Source organism: Chroicocephalus ridibundus, chromosome 7, assembly GCF_963924245.1.
Source record: "Chroicocephalus ridibundus chromosome 7, bChrRid1.1, whole genome shotgun sequence".
Taxonomy (NCBI): domain Eukaryota; kingdom Metazoa; phylum Chordata; class Aves; order Charadriiformes; family Laridae; genus Chroicocephalus; species Chroicocephalus ridibundus.
In genome coordinates this window covers 18705231-18727040 of record NC_086290.1, presented here as the reverse complement: position 1 = coordinate 18727040, position 21810 = coordinate 18705231, and the positions used below count along the sequence as shown (strand labels likewise).

The 21810-nt window shown below is 41.8% G+C and overlaps 1 protein-coding gene across 3 annotated transcripts in view; it reads left to right on the top strand.

The window, feature by feature from the left end:
* Nucleotides 1-11669, top strand: part of PLA2R1 (phospholipase A2 receptor 1) — a 44412-nt gene extending 32743 nt beyond the window's left edge. The window contains exons 24-30 of one of the 3 annotated variants that reach the window (XM_063341536.1): nucleotides 2236-2474; nucleotides 3004-3172; nucleotides 4548-4688; nucleotides 5118-5234; nucleotides 5682-5858; nucleotides 6551-6598; nucleotides 6826-11669. In XM_063341536.1, the coding sequence (XP_063197606.1) occupies nucleotides 2236-2474; nucleotides 3004-3172; nucleotides 4548-4688; nucleotides 5118-5234; nucleotides 5682-5858; nucleotides 6551-6598; nucleotides 6826-7043 (1109 nt within the window). In that variant the 3' untranslated portion in view covers nucleotides 7044-11669. The remainder of the gene's footprint in view (nucleotides 1-2235; nucleotides 2475-3003; nucleotides 3173-4547; nucleotides 4689-5117; nucleotides 5235-5681; nucleotides 5859-6550; nucleotides 6599-6825) is intronic. The other 2 variants (XM_063341537.1, XM_063341538.1) reach the window with 2 other exon arrangements.
* Nucleotides 11670-21810: the final 10141 nt, after the last annotated feature.

Below are 21810 nucleotides of genomic sequence, written 5' to 3'. Positions count from 1 at the left end.
TTTCCTTTTTTCCTTTTTTCCTTTTTTTCCTTTTTTTCCTTTTTTTCCTTTTTTTCCTTTTTTTCCTTTTTTTTTCCTTTTTTTTTCCTTTTTTTTCCCTTTTTTTCCTTTTTTTCCTTTTTTTCCTTTTTTTCTTTTTCCTTTTTTTCCTTTTTTTCCTTTTTTTCCTTTTTTTCCTTTTTTCCTTTTTTTCCTTTTTTTCCTTTTTTTTCCTTTTTTTCCTTTTTTTCCTTTTTTCCTTTTTTCCTTTTTTCCTTTTTTCCTTTTTTCCTTTTTTTCCTTTTTTTCCTTTTTTCCTTTTTTTCTTTTCCTTTTTCCTTTTTCCTTTTTTCCTTTTTTCCTTTTTTCCTTTTTTCCTTTTTTCCTTTTTTCCTTTTTTCCATCTTTTCCATCTTTTCCATCTTTTCCCCTTTTCCCCTTTTCCATCTTTTCCATCTTTTCCATCTTTTCCATCTTTTCCATCTTTTCCATCTTTTCCATCTTTTCCATCTTTTCCCCTTTTCCCCTTTTCCCCTTTTCCCCCTTTCCCCCCTTTCCCCCCTTTCCCCCCTTTCCCCCCTTTCCCCCCTTTCCCCCTTTTCCCCTTTTTTCCCTTTTCCCTCCTTTTTTCCCTTTTCCCTCCTTTTTTCCCTTTTCCCTCCTTTTTTCCCTTTTCCCCCCTCTTTTTTTTTTTTTTTTTTCCTTTTTTTTCTTTCCCCTAATTGATGTCATTTTGTGCAGCTTTTCCAGGCTGCATTGACTCAGTGCAGGGTCAGGCAAAGACCAGGCCCATGCATGGGAATATGCAGCTGGAAGAGCAGAGTAGTAAGGAAGGGAGCAGTGACAGCCTCTCGCTGGTGGTAGTGAACTGCTAGATTTGCTCAAATGTCAAAAAAAATGTGTCAGTTCCTGGAAAGATGAGCTGGTGCTTTGCTTCTGCCACGCTGTCCACATTCCATCTCCCTTTTTTTGAATTATTTTCTGTAGGAGGCTAAAATGAAATAAACCAGCAGGAGATCTGCACTGGGCTCTGATCCCTTAGTGATGTTTGAGTGAGGATTGTGTCAGCGTTTGACTGCATTGCCTGCCTTTTCTTTCTTTAGGCAGTGACACGCACTGAAAGCTGGAACAAAATAGAGTGCTTCACTTAGCTCAAGAGCAGAACTTTTTCTTGCTTAGAAATTTGTAATTTTAAATTATTTGTGAATGACAAATAATAAATCAGTTTACTATTTTAAGATGCCTGTTAACACTCCTCCTCCATTAGTCATAAAAGGAACCAAGTCTAAAAACACTCCACCTCGTAGCAAAGCAACCACTTCATTTTGTAATCACAGAGGAGCTTTACAGACAGAAGCAATTAATCCAAACTGACAAAGAGGATTAAAATTGAGGCATTTTTATAGTCTTGTTTAAACTATATTGTGGGCATTCATACGCATTAGCTAAGGCATTTGCCTCCTGTAGCAAAGCCAGCACAGCAGCATCGCAGACAGGGCAGGGGGGGAGATGGTCTCTGTCTTTTGATTTTTTTCTCATGGGAGATTCTCTCTCTCTTTATTTCTTAAATCTAAAAAGTCGTCTTCTTCCTTTCATGTTCTTTTGGATGTTGCGGTGTTAGTTTATCACCAAAAAGTGATTTAAGTCTCCTGCACAGAGGATTTCTCTTTAAGTGCCAATACTGTGATCTTCCCCACGTTGAGATGAGCTCAAGAAGCTCCCAAGCGTGCACTTGTACCACGAGCCACAGTTTGTCATCTTCTCGGTTGTGCCAGTACAATTATTTGGGAGGCCAGCCTTTGTGCTGCAAACTGATCTTGGAAATTATTAAAAATAACGGGTCAAAAAAAAAGGTAATCTAAATTAGATGCAAGGTATCTAGGATAAGAGTCCTCTGCAGCCCACTGCTATGGGTCACTTGGGATGTGCCCAGATCCCAGGTGATTTCTTACTGACCTTCAAAGATTCAGTCAGTGGAACTAACTCCATCCAGGTTTTCTTTTCTGTATTTTTTGTGTGTTATACATTAAACTCATTGACTCCTGTGATGTTTTGTGCTGTGATGGAATTTCAGATACTGTTGTAGTAGTCATCATCTGTTTCTTTTTAAAGTTCACAGTGTCTTCCTGAAACCAGGGAGCTTGCAATTTTTAGATTTGTTTTTGAGGATGGTTCTGATTTTTTAGGAGCTGTTCTGCTACGTGCAAGCTGTCTGTTTTAAAAAATAAATCAATCCTTTCTTTCTGTTTATAACAGACACATCCAGACATGTCATCAATGCATCTGAAATGTACCCTGTCCCAGATACTTTAGAATATGGAAACAGAACGTATAAACTAATACGTGGGAATTTTACGTGGTCTTCAGCTTTAAAAACCTGCATGGCAAATGGCGCGGAGTTGGTCAGCATTGCAGACCAGTACCACCAGGCTTTCCTCACCGTCATCGTGAATCGGCTGGGATTCAACCACTGGATCGGGCTCTTCACTTCGGATGTACGTAGTGGAACCCCTGGCTATGAATATGATGCTGCAAAGGAATTTTTCCAGTAACAGGCTAATGAGCTGTGTCATTATTTTGAAGTCACAGGAATTTTGCATCTGGAAATGAAACCCTGGAAAGCTTGAGCCCTAACCATTTCTTTGCAACATAATGTATAAATCTAATGAGAGCCAGTTTGGTGCAATAACTGCTGAAAACTAAAAGCCACAGAAAACATTTAAAAACACATACACACAAAATCTCTTGTAGTGTCAACATTGAAATGATGTTGTTTCATTTGTAGTTGCTCAATGGCCCAAATAACCACTTGCTGAAAACAGCAGTTTAGATGTAGTTTGTGGTCTCCCAGAAGTAAGCTGGGAGGATCCTTGGATCTGTCTTTTGTGGATCCTTCTGGATCTACCCAGCCTTTGGAGACATCAAAGACATTCTGTAATACCTGGTGTGGATGCCACCACAAGAAGATGAATTTGTATGGTGCTAAAGCATGTCAGAAAGATAATCTGACATTTGTCTTGGCAGAACGGGCTTCACTTTGAATGGTCGGATGGGACTAGGTCTTTGTTTACCTTCTGGGAAGACGACGAGTCCCAGGCCTTTGGCAGCTGCGTTTACATTGATACTTCGGGGCACTGGAGAAGTGCTAACTGTGAGCGACTTCTGCAAGGAGCAGTTTGCCATGTGCCACCAAGTAAGTCGGAGTGAAGTTTTATATTAAATCTTTGCAGCTGCAAATGGGTGTCTTGACAGTGGAAGTATGTGAAAGGAAATTAATTGGTTTGAGGTTAAGCAATGATGATAGTATTATTTAAAACTGAAGTATATTTCTGGCATTTCCTTGCTGTATCTCCTATTTGTGAAACCATTTTTTCCCCATAAAATATTGGCCATCAGGTCTGGTCCGTAGGAGAATGGAAAGAGAACTTTCATAATGGAAAAGAAACAGTAAAATGACTTACTCTGTCTCTTCAGTGAATGCTATATCATCTGTGAAAAATGATGATTGCTAATAACCTAGCTCGAAGGGAAATAAATTCCGCTCGCTGCAATTAACTGTGGGTTGGGAGAAGGGAAGCATTTAGAGGAAAGTGAAAAATTAGAGTCACATCTTCACTGATTGCACATAAAAGATTTTGCAACCTTTTTCATAAAGATAAGAATATTTTCCTGTACCCTAAAATATGTTGTGTTTCCTGCAGTGCTCTGTCAGTTAACTACCTGGGCTTCACTTGAATCCGGAGTTCAGGTCTGGAACTCCATTCAGTCCAGGACTGCAGAGTCTTTGGCAGCATCCTGTTCTCAAAATAGTTCCTATTCGGTGGCATTGATCACCAGGGGTTCGCCTACAGCTTATTATAGCTTTTGGATCTGTTGTGAAAAAGCTGTTTTGGGATCCTTCGAGACAAAAATTATTCCGTAGCATGCTTTTTTGTATTGAAGCTGAATAATTTTCTAATTTGTTTGCCAAGTTATGTAATCATATGTAGCCTAAGGTTTACTTAATTTTAAAAAAGATGTGTTTTGTAGCAAAGTAGGAGGCATGTGAGGCCGTAGGGAACGCAGGTGAATCTACAGCGCTGCCCAAAAGTGATGCTGAGTATCGCAGAGTGAGCTTGTAGAGTTGCCCTGAGTCAGCGGGACTCTCTGCTGCAGCGGGTTGCTCGCCGGGGACGCTGGAGACTCTCCTCTGTGCCATGGTGTTTGGCCCACGTCACCTTTGCGGCTTAGTGGAGAGAAACTCTGCAGTCCTTGGAAATCCCCAGCCCTCTGGGAGATGCTGGGCAGCCCGGAGGGCTCTGACGTGCCCGTAGTTTGCTCGTAACTCCCTCTGCACATCGGTACCGGTTACATCGTCCCGGTATATTGCTGTTGCAACCCAGCAAGGGTTTTGATCAGAAGTAAAACCAGCTAAAGCAAATATATACAGCCACTAGATTTTCACTTTGAAAAATGGAGGCAGAACGCAGTAACGTGCTTATTAGCATTACTCCAAAACAGCGTGTGGAATGTTATATTAACGTGTATGTTGTTGTGCCAATAAAGCTGTGCTGTTATTTCTATCACAGAAAAGAAACTCCCTGCCCATAAAGGCTTATGTTCAGAAAAAACTGTTCCCTGGATCAAATTCAAAACCAGTTGCTACAGCTTTTCCACGGTTCTGCAGGGCACAAGTTTTGATACTGCATCTGAAGTCTGCAGAAATCAAGGTAAGTAATTATTTTGTAGCTACAAAATGTCATCGTGATATCTTAAGAAAATACATGTTTTCTGAAATGACTGAAATCATGTCATGCATTTTCTCTAGTTCGAGATAATGATAGTGCAGCTCATAAGCCAACTATGAAATTGGAGGCAACGTAGATCAAAAAAGTGTTCCTTTCCACGTGAAAAGATTGATTTCTGGAATAATGCGTAAAATGAATCTTTCTCCCTTCAAACCTGTTTTAAGATCATGTGAGAACAGTTTTATATCAGCCTGAGCATTTTCACATTAATTACAAATTTAAGAACTTATAACGTATAGCCAGACTTTTCAAGCTTTTCAATTAAGGCTCATAATACTAACTTTCTGAAATGCAATGTTACATTTTAATGTTGTGGATTATTTGAAAATTTGTTCTGTGTTTAATTTGTAGGATCACATCTTCTAACTATTGAAGATGAAGACGAAAATGCCTTCATTTTGGAAGAATTGCACAGTTTTGGTTATTCTGTGCAAATGGTTTGGTTGAACGTGCTGATTGTTACAGACAGTAAGTTTTGGGTGGAAGAGAGCTGCATGTAAGAACTTGGTTTGGTTTTTCGTTATCTTAATGCTTCTCGAGCCATCTTCCAAAACACTGTTACCTTTTGAGATCATTTCTTTTTTGCTGCTTATTACCTGATGTAGTAAAACCAGTCAAGCTTTCTGTAATCATTATCTATTAGTATTCTGAATACTCAATATGTATGCATGCATGTCAACGCCTTTATTTTCTTCTTAAGGAAACACTACAGGCTTTCTTCTATGTCAACTACATAGGATGTTTTTAAATCCTTAAAAAAAAAAAAAAAAAAAAAGTAATATAGTGGCCAAACAGACAAAATCCTGGCATTCCATAATACAGTTGTTTTTTCATGTGAGGGTAAGTCCAACTGAAACAGAGCTATTTATCAAAATACTGTGATATTTTATAATGATTTATAACTTCTGCCCTTAGATGAGACAGTCTCCTGGTTTGATGGTTCTCCCTTAAATTATTCTAACTGGGGCATCAGGGAGCCTGAATTTGACCATCTCAAAGGGAATTTCTGTATCAGCCTGAGGACCACAGATGGAGTCTGGCAATTATCTCCATGCAGAGAAAAAAAGGGATTTGTATGTAAAATGGATGCAGGTAAGTGCTTCCATAAAAGAAGGCAGTTGTGTCCTTATAACCATTGTTTTACATGTTCCTTGTTGCTTGATTTACTTGCTCTTAGTTTTCATTTCAATAATTCTGTCCTTTGGTACTAGGAAAAAACAGCTGTAAAAACCACAGCCAGCCAGGGTAACCTCCTTTTGCACAATCTGGGCGGCTGTTGCGTTATTGCCGGCTGCGGTAGACTTTCTGTTGTGGGGGTGCCCATGTGCAGGGCATCAGGCTGAGCTCCACAGACCCCCCAGGAGGGGCAGGCGCAGCCCGGGAGCGCGGCACGGGCATCGCCGCTGTAGGAACACGGCTCTGAGAGAGAGCTGAAGGATCTCCAGAGCCCACGCAAAATGCCCGAGTCACTGTTGGACCCAACAGGTCGATTAATCTGGTCGCTGCACAGTTCTGCTCGTGCTTTTGTACTTTAAAAAGTGGATATATATGGCTGCTCATCCTTGCACAAATGTCAATTAACATATTCCCCCAAATTTAAGGGATTTTAGATAACAGATTAAGTCATATTTAACTTGGCCAGTTGGAATCCCATTGACATGAGTGAAATTAAACAAAGAACAGCCTGCTCTTAGATGGTTTTAGGTAGATTGTCTTCTCGGTGTCAATTTTACACTGAGTATATATAGTAACTTTTGTTAGTTCTGTGGATAATTTTATGACAGTTCTGGATTCTATTTCAGATATTGATGCAACAGAACCCTCTGAAAAAGGCAAGTTGCTTCTGTACTTTCTTAATTTTTTTTATAAGGAGTAATAACACATTTTGAGCCAATATTTTGTGAGGTCACATTTTTCACTGTTAAACCTGTAATTTAAAATGTGTGACATATAAGGAGTAATAATATGTTTTCCATAAAACATCTATATGTTTATATTTAGAATTGTCTGTAATTAGAGCTATATTTGCTTAATAACAATTTCTGTCCTTCTCTTTCAGCATCATACCGTGGGCTCGTAGCTCTGTCTGTTCTCGTGACGTTGGTGATGCTGGCTGCCATTTCCCTTTTCCTGTGGTGCCTGTACAAACAGAATAACCGATTCTTCCGCAGGATACTGTGGGTCAGAAACGCCTATTTGCCACAGATTAACGCTGACGTTCCTGCTTTGGAAGAAAGCATCCTCATTTCTGATTTTGAGAGAAGCGATGGCAATTAATCCATCAGAGGTAGCAAGCGGTCACGTCTTCTGTGTGAAACTCCATGATCTACAGTAGTTTTCTCCTCCCTGGGAGTCCCTCCGGGTACCCGTATCCAGAGAAACCCTCGCAGCCGTCGGTATGAACACTGTAGGGGCTCCCTACCTTGGAGAGCTTTTGCTTTGTGGCAGGATGAGATGAAGGTATAAGGCAGAGCCACGGAGAAATTGGCTCCTTTGGGACAAGCGGGGAACTGAAAATACTCCCACACCATAAACCTCCAGCCGCTCACGTGGAACAGTCGTGTCTGAGGCCCCAGAGCAGCAGGCAATTTTCATACAACTTTTTCCTACGGGAACGTTTGGGCTTTTGTGATTCGTTTTTTACACATTGCAGAATCTGTTCATGAGCCATCGCTAAAATTTGGCCTTGAATTTCAGAACTCTGAAACATATTCCAAAGATAATGGGGTAGATTATTATTATTTTTTTCTTAATAGCCATGCCTTCTGCAAAATGAACAGGTTTTTTTTCAGAGAGTGGATTCTTGCCAGGTGGATTTCCAAGCTTGCAGAGAGGTGAAGTCATTTTTTACTTGGGGGTGCCAGAGTTTTGGTAGTTTGGCCCATGATGCCTAGTTCACGTCATAAAATAAATTAGTCTAGAGCTATAATGGCATATGGGCTTTGTCATCCTGAAGTTAACATATTCATTTGAAGTGTGTCCAGCGTCCTGTTAAAGATTTAACTATGTGATCTCTCACCTAGGTTATTTCAGAAATGGAATCCCATCCCTCTTTTAAAGACATTTTTGGGCAATATCTGTTTGAAGAAAAAAAAAAAAAACCAACCCTGTTACAAATCTTGCTGAAGTTATGGTAATAAATTGCTTTACTGTTCACCTACAGTATTTCCGCAAGCAGTATTTGTGTACGCTCTTCTGAGACGCTACTCTCAACAGCTGAGGACGATACGTGGGGGAGCCACAGTGCTGCTCCCAAAGGGTGCTATAGTCCTATGCCCCCATGTAGCAGACCCTCAGAAGGACAATTTTCGCTTTCAGTGTTCGTACTAAGGTGCTAACGAAGGAGATGAATTTCACAGACCAGTTGGTCTGCAGCCTGATGGTTGTGAAGGACCCAGCTCAGGTCTCTCCACTACCTCAGTTGCAGTGGCCCAGGACAGCAACACTTGCTCTCCGGGGGACTCCTGCCACCCGCCTCTCTCAAAATACCTGGAAGGTTTTCAGGGACTTTATTTTTTTGTTTTTATTGCAGTGTGGAAAAACAAATGGTTAGTCATGAAAAGTTACTTCAGAAGGGCTTTACTGTGCCTTCAGTCATCTCTAAAAGCCGGCGCGAAGAGCTGCATTTATTGTTGGGTTTGTTGGTTTGTTTGTTTTAAGATGACTCATTCTAACAATTTCGCAAGAGCCCTAAGATGGAGGTACGTTCCTCAGAATTAAGCAAGCAGCTAAGGCCAACTGAAATGTTTTTATACAGTGTTTGTGCACATGCACAGGAATGTATGACTGCCTTTTAGTTAGATTTCACATGGCCAATTCTAGCAACAAAAATCGCTTGTTCATGTCCTAATTATGTATAGGGCTATTTTTAAAAATTATTTAGTACATAGACTATTTCAGTGCTTGTTTACAGAACTGTTCAAAAATGTTGTCAAAGAAGCTGCAGGCGGTTTTGATCCCAATATCATTTTCAACTTACTGTTTTCGCTAAATTCTGTGGGTGTACCTATCACAAGTTCTTAATCTGAGATTTTTCCATCATCTAAAATCTAAATAGCTTTTCTGGGTATATTTTATCTAGTGGTTTGATCCCATACATTACTCGTCAGTAATGTTTTAAAAGTTTGGGGTCAGCCCTCTAGATTTATCTGTGGGACTGATTTTATGTGAAGTCCACTATCAGAGTTTGTGGACTGCAACTTTTGAGTACGATTGCCAGATAATCTCCTGCTTATAATGTGTGAACTGCAATAGCTTCTTTACCACCAAAAGAAAAGAAGAAAAAAGGTTGGGACCATCTCTCCCTTTCCCATGAAAATTTCAACTATTTGAACTACAGTTGGAGGAACCTAAACCAACAAATCCCTTCTATCACATTCACTGACAAGTGTGTAAATGCCGCTTTCTTACGGCACAGCAAGCAGAGTGGCTCGCAGGATGGTTTTTTTTGTGAAACTAAGCTCAGTCGCCTCTGAGGACGTGTATTTATCAGGCTACAGTGCTGTTACTAGTTACGCAGACTCCGGTCTGATTTTTCATGTGGTTAATGAAGGTGTATATTTTTTCACAAAACTTGACATAGGCGTTTTATCAGTTTTCCTTGAGGTATCATTTAAATATATTTGAAGGGCAGCGCTGTAAGAAATAACCCTAACCTCAAAACAGGGATCGTTGATTAACATCGACTCTGATGTAGATGATCTTGCATTAAGGGAAAAATAGTTCAAGCAGTGTTTTCTTCCTACTTTGAAATGGTTTTGAGGGAACAGACCCTTAAATATTTATTTTTAAATCTGTCATCATTTAACTTTTGTAATGGAAGGTATTATTCACTCAAGAATATAATCACTGATTGCTTTCTAGTCTTCGCTCTGGATTTTTTTACCCATGGCTTTCATTTGTTTTCCCTTAATCAGAGGTCTTCTGTACTGTTCCTGATCAGGGTATGTGGTGACTATGTTTTTACTGCTGACTTTGATGATATTGGCAGTGAGGTTCACTGTGTTATTTCAACTGGAAAATTAAAGCGTGAATAATTATTTTCTGTGCTGTAACTTTTCTTGAATCTTTCCCCATCTGTAATTAGCTGCCAGGCTTCAGTGTCTCATTACAGCGGTCCCCAGGCTTTGCACCGAGTCATCCTGTGTAGGAGAGGGAGAGCTTGCACCAGCCTCCTCTCTGGCTGCATGGCTGGACCTAGACCTGGGCACTGCAGATGGTCTCCGCACACATGGTGGCCCCAGTGTTTCCCAGGGCACGAATGAGGATGCCCCGGGACATGTGTGCAGGAGGTGGTGGGAGGAGGAAGGAGCCACAGCACCATCAGTAAGGACGATGGATGGGAGCATGGTGCTGATGCACAGATATTCTCCCAGTCTGCAGCCAGTTCCCTGCAGCCCTGGGAGCTGGGGCCACCAGGGATGAGTGATGGCCTGCAGGAATTTTCCTGCTGGACTGCGGAGGCCGTGTTGTGTGGGAGCCCATTCATTTCTGCCACAGACAGGGTGGAGATACATGGACTGCAGCTCAGTAGCTTCCATGGCTAGCACCCAAGTGCTTCCCATGTCCAAGAACTGGGTTCATCAGAGACTGAACAGGCAAATGAATGTTGCATTTTCCTCTGCCATGCCAGCTTCTTTGAATGCGTTTGCTGAAAGGGAAGTGTTAGGTGATTTCATGCCACTCCCTTGCTTGAGGGATGGAAGGGTATCCCCACCACAGAGAGATACACTCAGGCCAACGTATGGTAAACTTTGTCTACTGGATATTAGTGTTTGGGAAAAAATCCATGTGCTTATTTTTGCAAACCCCATTCCAGGAGAAAATTTACCTCCAGGTCCCTTTAGCAGGCCTTGCAGCATGGCTCTGAGGTAAAGACATGCCTGACGTAGCGGTCACATCCCAGCTGGACAGGAGGCTGCAATGGGAACAGACGTGTGCTGGAGATGTCCAGCATGACCAGGCAGAGTGAAGGGCTGTGGCACAAGGCTGGAAGTGGGCAACATAACTCCTAAGCAAAGGCCTTTCCAGCTGTGGGGCTGCTTGAAATCCATGCAGTACACTCTGGAGGGAGTGTGGGGAAAAGGAAGTTTTTTGCACGCTCTGTGAGACTTGACCCACTCTGGTTCTCAGGGCACCGTTGCACAAATTCCCGTTTAATTTAACCCCCTACTTTTTCCGTTCATCATGTTGCCCCTCCCTCAGTGTAGTAACAGGCATCCTCAGTCTCTTGTAATAATAAACCCACTGTAATGAAATCCGTGGCATACCCTTCCTCTAGGGCATTTATACATAAGCAGAATTTTTTGGTTAAAAGCTAAATTGCCCACATTCAGCAACTGGGCTCTAAATCCTCAGCTCAAAAAAAAAAAAAAAAAAAAAGGAGGCCTCTTCTTGAGCTATAATAATATTTCCTTTGGTAATCAGTGGAATGTTGATTTATAACCCCTGCAAGCCAGCGCTGATCTCTTACAATCTGATGCAGCCCTCCTGCGTAAGTAACCGTCAGGAGTAAATTCACAGACGTTACGCTGTTCTGGGATGGTATGAATTCAGGTTGATCTTGGTGCTTGGAAACACAGTCAGTCTCGGTTTAGCCAGTAGATGGTAGTGGTAGACACAAAACTGACAAAATGAGCTGTGCAAGAGAAAAAAAATCAGAGGGATCTGCTCCGGATCCTTTAGAAGTTTAATTAAATGAGCAGCAAAACTCTCAAGTCGCAGAACTGCGAATATCAGCGTCAGGTTTTAGCCGTGTCTGCAACATCACAAAGCTGTGTTAAGAAGGCTTTCCAAGTCTCAGTGTTCATTCTCAACAACTTTAATGGGATGCATTCAAATGTACGGAATGGGATAATGCAAGTCCTTACGTTCGTCTGTGGGTTTTTCTTTTGTTTGGTGAGTGACGGGAAAATCCGCTTGGGTTCCCGAGTATTAAATAAATAAATAAATAAATAAATCTTTGTGGTATGTTTTGATTCTGATCCCTTTGATGGAAAGGTAATTGACTGAAAATGTTCCAGCCAGGTCTCTAGTGAAAATGGATTTGTTTTAATGTTTTCTTTCTTGACTGTATCAATGCAGGCATTTACTTACTAATTTACGTGGGAAAAGGAAAATGAAGACATGGAAATGAAAATTATTAGACATTGTAAGTATCCATTGCATAAGTAATCATTCCACAGCACTGTGGAAAGCAGATTTATTTTCTCCTTCTCTCAATTTATTCTGTAAGTTGCTCAGAGCTTAAAAGTTGCTGATCTCTTTCTATATCCGTTATCTTTATGCAGAATGACTGTGATTTGGATTCTCATCTTAGAAACTTAACCATAAAAAAGGGCATTGAGAATCGTTTTGTAATAAAGCCTCACTTCAAAGCCTTAGTTTTTATAATCTTGTTTCCTATTACTGCAGCTCTTGTAGACTTTCCCGATCTGCCTGTGATGAAGGAACTGCAGTTGTCCAGGGAAGGCCACTAGACCCAGCCTGCTGCCATGCTTGTGGGTAACACCAGGGTCATTTACAGCCACCACAGTGATTCTCAGCTGCAATCATTTCCAAAAGTGCACAGCTAGATAATAGAGAAAAAGCTTCTACTACCATTTCCTTTATTTCTGATGCTTATTTTTGTTCCTCGGCTTGTTGCTATTGTAACAAATCCGACTCTTTTCTTAACCCCAGCCTGCAGACTAATCTCCACTGCGGTTCTCAGAAATAAATGTTTCAAAACATAGTTTTAGTGAGAACAACAGTGAAACTTGTAGATACAAGATAAATCTTGAAATGCACAGTGTGCTAAAAGTTACTCTCCTCTGCATGCTGGCACAGGAAAAATAGGGAAGACGCTTTCTCTGAATCACGCACATAAAGGCCTCACCGACAATCTGCTTTCCGCAGAGGTGGCCAGCCTGCAGCCCATGGTGGCAGTCACTGGGTGCTTGGAGGCCATCCACCACCACTGGGCTGACTGGTAGAATGCAATAGCCGGGTCGATGTCTCGGACCATGCATTGGAACAACAAAACTATCCCTGTATCTTTTCAGATTTTTGTAGATGGATGTTCATCTTAAGAAATTAAAAGTTTCCATTTATGCTGTACAGAAAATCCTCTGTATTTTTTCTTTCATTTTTTTTGTGAACACTGAAAATTATCCCATCGAGTATGTGAAGCTATCTGTGCAGGTCATTTGTTGTAAAGCGTGATCTTAGGCCTTTGAACCCAGTCACAACCTGATTAAATCTGCTTTGCCACTTCTTCCTGCCATAAACTTTGTGTGTGTTGTAGGTGAGAAGCCCCTGGAAAGCCCTTGCTGGAAGCCAAAAGCAAGCTTGCACCCAGCTGATAAGACAGACTCCACCTCATCAGCAGTTTTGGGCTGCGTGGCTTCACTGACGCGGGATTTGGGACTCCATCCCAGAGCTTGATGCTTCCAGGTTCATTCAGGTATGCAAGCAGAATCCCTAACATTGAACACTGACAATGAGATGGAGTACATAGAATATTCTTTCACTGTATATTGAAAGTTTAAGTCGTGTAAGGCTTCATTTGTTATGGTCCTAGCACAGATTACGCATACATTTGCTTTATCTGTACTAGTTTCTTTTGGGAAGTTTCTTCTGATGCTAGCAGGCTTACCTATTATGTATCTGGGATATGACACCTACTGAAATGCTTAGATGATCTAGACATTATATTTTCTGGTATTTAATATTCAAGACTATCAGAAGGATTCTTTCTGAAAAGGTAAGAGGGTAATGTTTCTGCTGCTGCATATTGTGTCCTGCTGGGATGAAAATGATGTTGAGAGACAAATGGAATTACTTTAAGTATTGTTTCAAAAGCAAATATTGAAGATGGAGTTGCACATATGGGACACATTGTGGCTATAAAAAACATAAGGTACCATTCAGTTAAATGTGGAAATGCATCAGAACAGCTCCGGGAGGCTTTCCATCTGGAAAGAACAGATTAATAGAATACCTACGGAAACAGCAGCTACTTCACTATTTAAAATAGCTGTAGTATAAATAGCAGAGTGGTTCTTCCCCACACACCGTACCCAGGAACGCAGCTGACATTGGTTTTCTCGCTGCAGGCTCCTGGAGTCCCTTGCTGCATGGAACACGGCACCTCTGGAGCGTACGCACCACGTGGCTGGGTGTCCCAGTGCAGTTAAGTTATGGAAGAGGGAAGGAAAGCCAATGTAGGCTCCTTTCTCCATCTTGTCCTTGATCATCCATCCTCCCCTGACCTTCCAGAATCTAGTATGGGTTGATGATTTGGATTTGAACTATTGCTGCTTACATATAAATTTTCTTCATTCTTTCCTGATTGAAAGAATGTAAAGAGGAAGTTGGGTGAGTCTCAGCTGCTCTTGCGGGTTGCTTGCCCACTTGCTTTGATGTAGTATAAAGCCAAACCCTCATGGAAGGAAAGATGAAAGGAAGAGCTGATCACCAGTAATTCCTACTAGTTGGGAATACTAGAACAAGAAGTAACTGACTGTGAAACCACAGCAGAAAATATGTGATAACCATGGGAATAGCTGGGCCAAACAATAAGCAGCTGACGTAAGTGGCAGGGTCACTGTCAATGGCAGTGTGGACTGTTAAATTGGACAACTGTGACTTAGAAATAAACAAATCAATCCGCCACCACTGCTGGGGAATAGATTCACAACACTGCCGGATGGCCCTTTCAGCTCAGTCTGGGTAAAGATGAGTAAGCCTTACCCAAAAATACTGGTGTGTATGTTTTTGTGGGACTGCTGATGCGTCATCCCACTGCCTTCTAGACCAAACCTAGCTTCTAGCCTTCTGACCCACACAAGTGCTCAACAGCCAGAATTTAGCATCTCTGTGGACACAAATGCCATGCAGCTGGGTGTGGGAAAGTAACTGAAGATTGGTGTAAAGGGCTGTAAACATGCTCAAGTGACTTGCACATGAGGTGCTGGAAAACACATATATCACATTCATTCTTGTTTAGTCTTATGTACTTGACAAGTAGAACATCCCCACTTAGATAACGCAGGCCTGTGATGGACTCGGGCACCTGAACATGCCTGAGATTCCTACTCTGCTGTTGAAGAAGATCAAGGCACCGTGAAAGTGAAAAACTGTGCCGGCTTGAACCCTTGAAATACAGACAAGAACAGTAAGTCTGAACTCTTATTCTCTTGCTAACTAGGATTGTCTTGGTCTGCGGTGCATGCGTCCTCTGCTTGCATGCCTCTGCCCAGGTGCTGCTTTGGAGATCCCCCGGTCTGCAAGGTATTGAGATTAAATCTGTTCTCTGCCTTTCATCTGTGGTTTTGTGGTTGTTCCCTGCATCCTGCATGTGTCGGCTCTCACGCTGGTTAACCTCCGGTCAAATTTGTGGTCTGCCTCAGGGTAGGAAGAGGTGGTTCCAAAACGAGTAAAGGTGAATCATCCAATTCTATTCCAGCAGCCAGCGGGACACAGGCACCCAGCCTGCCCTGGGTACCTAAAATCCACATCCAGGGTAAAGGAAATGAAGGCCCAGAATCACTACATGAAGAGCACAAAAAAAAAAGGATACATGCAAAAAATACCCCCCCCCTTTTTTTTTTTTAATTTTTGCTATTGTTTCTTTTTCTCTCTTTGGTTTTGGTTTCCCCCAAAGAAGTCACAAACCCAGGTGATGGGACCCCTGATGATCTGTTTACTTGGGTTGTACTTCGAAGATGTCTCTGTGAGGTACCTTTCAGTGGTCCAGTTGCCTCAGCTGGTCTGGAACTGGACCTCAGGTGGGGACAGGCTGCTGGGAGAGGCAGCGGCTCTCACTTCTGCACAGGAGGCAGCAGTGTCCCAGGCTCCCCTTTCTTTCTCTTTTGTAAGATGTTGGTAGGAACAGCAACTTCCTGCACAGCAACTGCCTGGTTCAAAGCACTGAGGTATGACTGACTTACTGGGCAGTTTTTGGCAGACTTACAAATATCTGTTCCCGGCTCCATGTGGGTCTGCTGGAATGTATCTGTGGCCAAATCTGGTTCAAGAGCTGCTGTAAAGGCTGCAAAGCCCATGATGTTCAAAGCAAAGCTATAAGCTGGGAGAAAGGCTAGAATGGTTGACCCCAGTTCTACCAGGGTCATAAAATCATTAAAAATTTCCTTTTTGAAATTGCATGTACTTAATCCATTTGGATAAGAAGACCAGAAAGAAGAAAATTAATTCTCACATGGACATGCTTCAGTGTTTCTGGAAATGCTGTTTAAACAGAGCCCTAGCACAGTGAGGAGGTTTTCTGTCTCCCTCTGGAGACAGAGGAACATTTATGGGATGCTGAAAAAAGCTGGCGCCCCAGAAAGCCCACTTTGGAGCGTGTTCCCAAATACAAGGACACCCAAAGCACATGCAAGCCTTAACCTAAGGTGCACAGGGCTACATCAGTGCTAGTGTTTATTATTTTTATGATTGCATTTTAAAGCAATGGTTCTTTTGATCCATACTAACTGCTGGTCAGGGAAAGAAAAATAAAGCTTACATAGAAAATAACAAAATTTTCTGGCTGGAGGCCAAAACTCCACAAGAGAATACTGAAGCCTAATATGTTTTGTTTGACGTCTTTGTTTCTGATAGATGTTGACTGAATTCAGGAGGATGACGGCACTTTGAACAAAACCAGCTGGGGAAGTCAGCTTGCTAATTATTAACCCTCTAGGGAAGAGATTGACTTGGAAATGTGCATATGAAACATTCTGGGAAAATATAAAAAATAATGTAGACCTCTCTGGTAAAGAAATACTTACACTGTGGCTTGTATTTTTAGCGGAAAGGGAGGATTCAATTTGTGATATATGACTGAATTCCTCAAGATGGATAACAATTCAGTCTTCAACTCATTTTCTCCCTGTAGTACGATTCAGCAGTCCTGAGGTTGAAATAAGTCTAACATTAAGGAATACCTTTAGGGAATGAAGAGAAGTTATACATTTATTGTGACATAAATCATAGAGGAGGAAAAAAAGACTGTTGTCAGCCTCTTGACCACTTTGCAATAAGGGGATTTTCAAAGCTGTAAAGAGAGGAGCGTCAAACTGCATACTGTGCCTTAGAATACATTATTCTAAAGCTACTGTGATAAACATTCAGATATGTAATGTAAAAAATATCAAAAAGGGAAAAAAAGCACATAATAGTCTTTGGACAGTAGGCTCTGCTGTGACATATTTACATCTCACTCTACCTGGATGCTCTGATCCTTCCTCTACAACCTGACCAGAGAGGTGGCTGGTATTTGTCCCCATTTCAGGTGTTTTAGGGGTAGAAAAAAGGAAGAGTTAGATATGGGCAGTACACCAAATTGCAGTGCAGTTCAGTGTTTAACTTGTGGCCAGTCTTAGCTATAATTAGAGCATGAAATTGAAATGCAAAAATGGGATTAAAGAAAAAATTGTCCCAGTACAACATGAACGAAGACGGGGGAAGAAAAGAAATTTAGGAGCAACTTTTACCATTTGCTTGGCATTGGAGCTCTTTTCCTGCTTGATACGTTGGTTGCAGCACAGAGACATCTGCTATTGGCAAGTAAGTGCCAAAATAGATGTAGTAGGATGCATTATTGTTTAAAACAAATAGATCATGTGGGATGCTAAACTGATTTTTGGTTTGTTCCTTGTAATTCAGTGTGTAGTTGTTTTAGGTGTCAGATTGTTAGAGAAAAATATTATTGTTAGGCAAGCTCTTTAAAATTGAATTGCTTGACAATTAATTTACTTTGTTAGTTGTTTTTAATGCTGTAGGTGGTATTACAAGCTTAGCTAAAGTACTATCCAGTAAGCAGTACAGTAGCTAGCAAAGTACCTTCTGAACGTGTTCATTCTCTGATTATTTGCAACTCTCTCTAGTTGCTTTGATATGACGTGTGTGTGTGTGTGCTGACAGCTATTACAAATGATGAACTGGAATAATTATAAAGTGTGCCATTTCCAGAGTGCTGCAACAGTCCCCTGCCCCTCCCAGGACTGATTTAAATTGCAACTGGTTATGTAAAGTGAACACTTATAGTATTTTTGATAGAAAGGATTAAACTCAAGCATCCCAGAGTGACCACAAATGAGAATCTTAGTACGTTGCCATACACTTCAAGATCAGAGGATCAGAAAATCCACACATTTGCACAGGAATGAATGCAAAAGGGACCCAACCCTGACTCCTGCAGGTGAGGTGCCAGCTGTATGAGATGCCTTAGATTGGTCCTGCTGCTTTCATCCTGCCCTTGTGAGAAAAAACCCCAAACCTCCAACCAAGCGAACAAATCCAACAGGTGGAATATTCAAGATGTGTGGGCATGCATCGCTGTTTCTTTGAGTAGGCAATTACAATACTAATAACAAATAAGTAGCCAAATTACAACCGAGCAATGCTCAGTCATGGAGTCTGTGAATCAACCAGTCTTTATTTCTCCATTTCAGAGGAAAACTGGGCAAGGAGAAAGGAAAAGCTGTGCATTTTACTCTTGTGCTGTTTGGTGGTAGGTACAGGCCAATGGATTTGCCTGATGCTAGGAGCTGGGGAGGTCCAGGCTCTGTTTCCTGGCTTTACTACTGTCACTATGTCATCTTGGCCAACTCACCTGCCTTTTGCTTTGAGTATTCCACATATAAAATGGGGGGTGGGGGAAGCTATTCTTTGGCGGTCTTCTCGGGAGAATGATTGCCAAGTACTACACAAGTTGCAAAACCAGCACCTTGTTACTAAGGGGAAAGCCCCTTGCAGGAACAGCGTAAGTACCTCATTCCGTCACTGTTTCCATACTGCTGCTGAGGCCAGGCAGATACATGCCAGAAAATTGTTGGTAAAATTTAATTTCCAAAGTTCTTTTTTCCAACTAAACTTGAAGTAACTTTTGTTCTCAACTCAGGCTAATAGCAGTAACAGGAAGGAGCTAAAATGATATATAATGAAATGGATAAATAAAGTCTATTTTCAGTTATGTGTTGGGTTAAAAACGTGTGATTACCATCCCAAACTTGTTTCATTACAGCGTTGTTATGGTGTTATATTACAACATTAGCAATCTTTCAAAACCCATGGTATTGTTTAGAAAAATAAACTAATTGAAGGCAACTTCTGTTTAAAGTTATCTCTAGCACTATGATTGTGTTTGCTCATGCTTTCTTTTTATGTCCAACGTTTGTGTTTAAACATGTTTTGTTAGATGAATAACATATACTCTGACTTGGAGTCTCCACTAACTTTTGCTTTTAAAGTCAAGAGTCTTGGCTTCCCTTTCGCTTGTTCCTACTTTGCCGTGTGTGTCGCGTCCTCTCTGGCAGGGCTCATGGCTTTAAAAGTGTGTGGGAGTAAAGGTTAAAGATAAATGCTAGGTTTAACAAATATGGTTATTGTTGCCATAAGGATTCGCTTCTGAAGTTAGTGGTTGGATCCTTCTATTTTTAAGGTAGGATTATAATTGCATTCCACACCCATGCCTGAGTTAAAGTTAAAATCAGTAGACTTTTAGCACTTTGTCTTTCTGAAGAGTTCAGGTTGTCAAGTCAAGGGCTGGATTCATAAGGGGAACATAGTCTAACCATCGGACTTTATACTAATAAGTAAACATTCAAAGAGTTCACAATGAGAATATGAGTGAGACTGTTCTGGTAGTAACAGTACTCGTTTGTGGCGAAAGGGAAGTGTGAAACCTAAATTCCACTTTGTGCTCTAATAGTGGTTTAAATAAAGTGGATCAGCTCCAACGGGAGACACTGAGAGCTTGCTTTAGCCTAGTAGTTACTGAATTAATCTGGATTAATGTGGATTCAGATTCCTCTTAGAAAAAGGGATTGCGTTTGAGCCTGTCATAGAAAAAGGGATTGCATTTGAATCTTTCATAGCAAAGATGCCCTAACTGCCCACGTATTTGTTAAAAAGCGGACAACAGCATCTTCTCTTTCTCTGTCTGGGAACTTTCCTGCTGGACTGGTCCATTGCCAAAGTTTAGAGAGAAGTCAGGAGCTGAGTAGATCTGCACTGGCAAGACTTCTGCAAGTGTATCGGCAGCAGAAGGAAGACTAGGGAAAATGTGGGCCTGCTGCGGAGTGGGGTGGTGGTAACAAATGATGTGGAAAAGGCAGAGGTACTCAATCCCTTCTTAACCTCTGTCTTTTCTAGCAAGCTTTGCTTTCAGGAATCCCAGGCTCCTGAGACCAGTGGGAGCATACGGAGCAATGGAGACTTACCCTCAGTAGAGAAGATCAAAATATTTAAGCCAATTTGTTACAGTGATCAGAGGCAGACTGGAAGATCAATGGAAACATCATGCCTAGCTTCAAGAAGAAAAGGAGGGAGGATGTGGGGAAATACAGGCCAGTTAGTCTTACCTCAATACCCAGGAAGGTGATGGAGCAAATAATTCTGGAAATCATTTCTAAGTATATTACGGACATGAAGATGATTGGGAGCCATCAGTATGGGTTTATGAAGGGAAAATCATGCCTGACCAACCTGATAGCCTTCTATGATGAAATCACTCGCTTGGTGGATGAGGAGAGAGCAGAGGACGTTAATCATCTTAACTTTAGCAAGGCTTTCATCACTGGCTGTCACAGTATCCTCATTAACAAAGTGCTGACTAAACAAGTGGACAGTGAGGTGGATTGAAAATTGGCTGAAATGCCAGGCTCAAAAGATTATCATTAGTGGCACAAAGTCCAGCTGGAGGCCAGTCACTAATGGTGTACTCCTGGGGGCAGTACTGGGGCCTATACTGTTTAACATCCTCATTAATGATCCTGAATGATGGGACAGAGAGCACCTTCAGCAAGTTTGCAGAGACTTGAAGACTGGGAGGAGTGGCTGATACACCAGATGCTTTTGCTGCCAGAGGGATCTCAACAAGCTGGAGAGATCAGCCAAGAGGAATCTTGTGGACTTTAACGAAGGGAAATGCCAAATCCTGCACCTGTTGAGTAAGGTCCCCGTACATTACTAGGGGCTGGGGACCAACCGTCTGGGAAGTACCTTTACAGAGAAGGACCTGGGAGTCCTGGTGAACGCCAGCTTGAACGTGAGCCAGCAATGTGCCCTTGTGACAAAGGTGGCCAACAGTATCCTGGACTGGATTAGGAGCAGTGTTGCCAGCAGGTCAAGGCAGGTGATCATTTCCCCCTCCTCAGCACTGGTGAGACACATCTGGAGTACTGGATCCAGTTCTGGAGTTCCCAGTGCAGGGAAGATATGGATTGACTGGAGCAAATCCAGCAAAGAGCCACAAAGGTGATTAAGGGAATGAAGCATTTGTCATATGAGGAGTGGCTGAGAGCTGGAGGAGATCAGTCAGATTTCCTGGAGGAGGATAGCTCAGGGAGATCTTATCAACGTATTTAAAAACTTAAAGTTGGGGAGAGTAAAGAAGATGGAGACAGACTCTTCTCAGTGGCATTCAGTGAAGGGATGAGAAGCAATAGGCACAAACTGACATACAGGAAATTATTTTTAAACATAAGAAAAAGGTTTTTTACTGTGATTGTGGTCAAACACTGGCGCAGATTGCCCAGAGAGATTGTGGAGTCTCCATCAGTGCAGATATTAAAAATTCAACTGGACACAGCCCTGGTCAACCTGCTCTAGCTGACCCTGCGCGAAGCAGGGGGATGCACTAGGCGATCTCTAGAGATCCTGTGATTCTTTGACTTAGTTGGATTCGTTGCAACAGCATCTGAGTATTTCTTCCAGGTTAACTGGTTGTAAAGAGATTTCTGGTGTTTCCAAACTTTGTGCATGCCCATGGGACCTCAATATGGGTCACAGGTTCGTACTGGGACATTTAAATGCTGCTTATGACAGATCCAGACCCAGGTTATTCTGCATGGCCAAACTGTTTCATATAGAGCAGGCTTACTCCTTGACAGCCTCAGCAAAGGACAGAGTGGGCTCAAAGTCAAAGCCAGGAACAGGTTCAGCTTGGACACGACTGATGATCTCTACAACGGGCGTATGTCATACACAGAGATGATCTCTGAAGTGACCAAATCCTGAAGGCTTTACAGCTTAAAATCTAATCTGAAGTTTTGTCTAG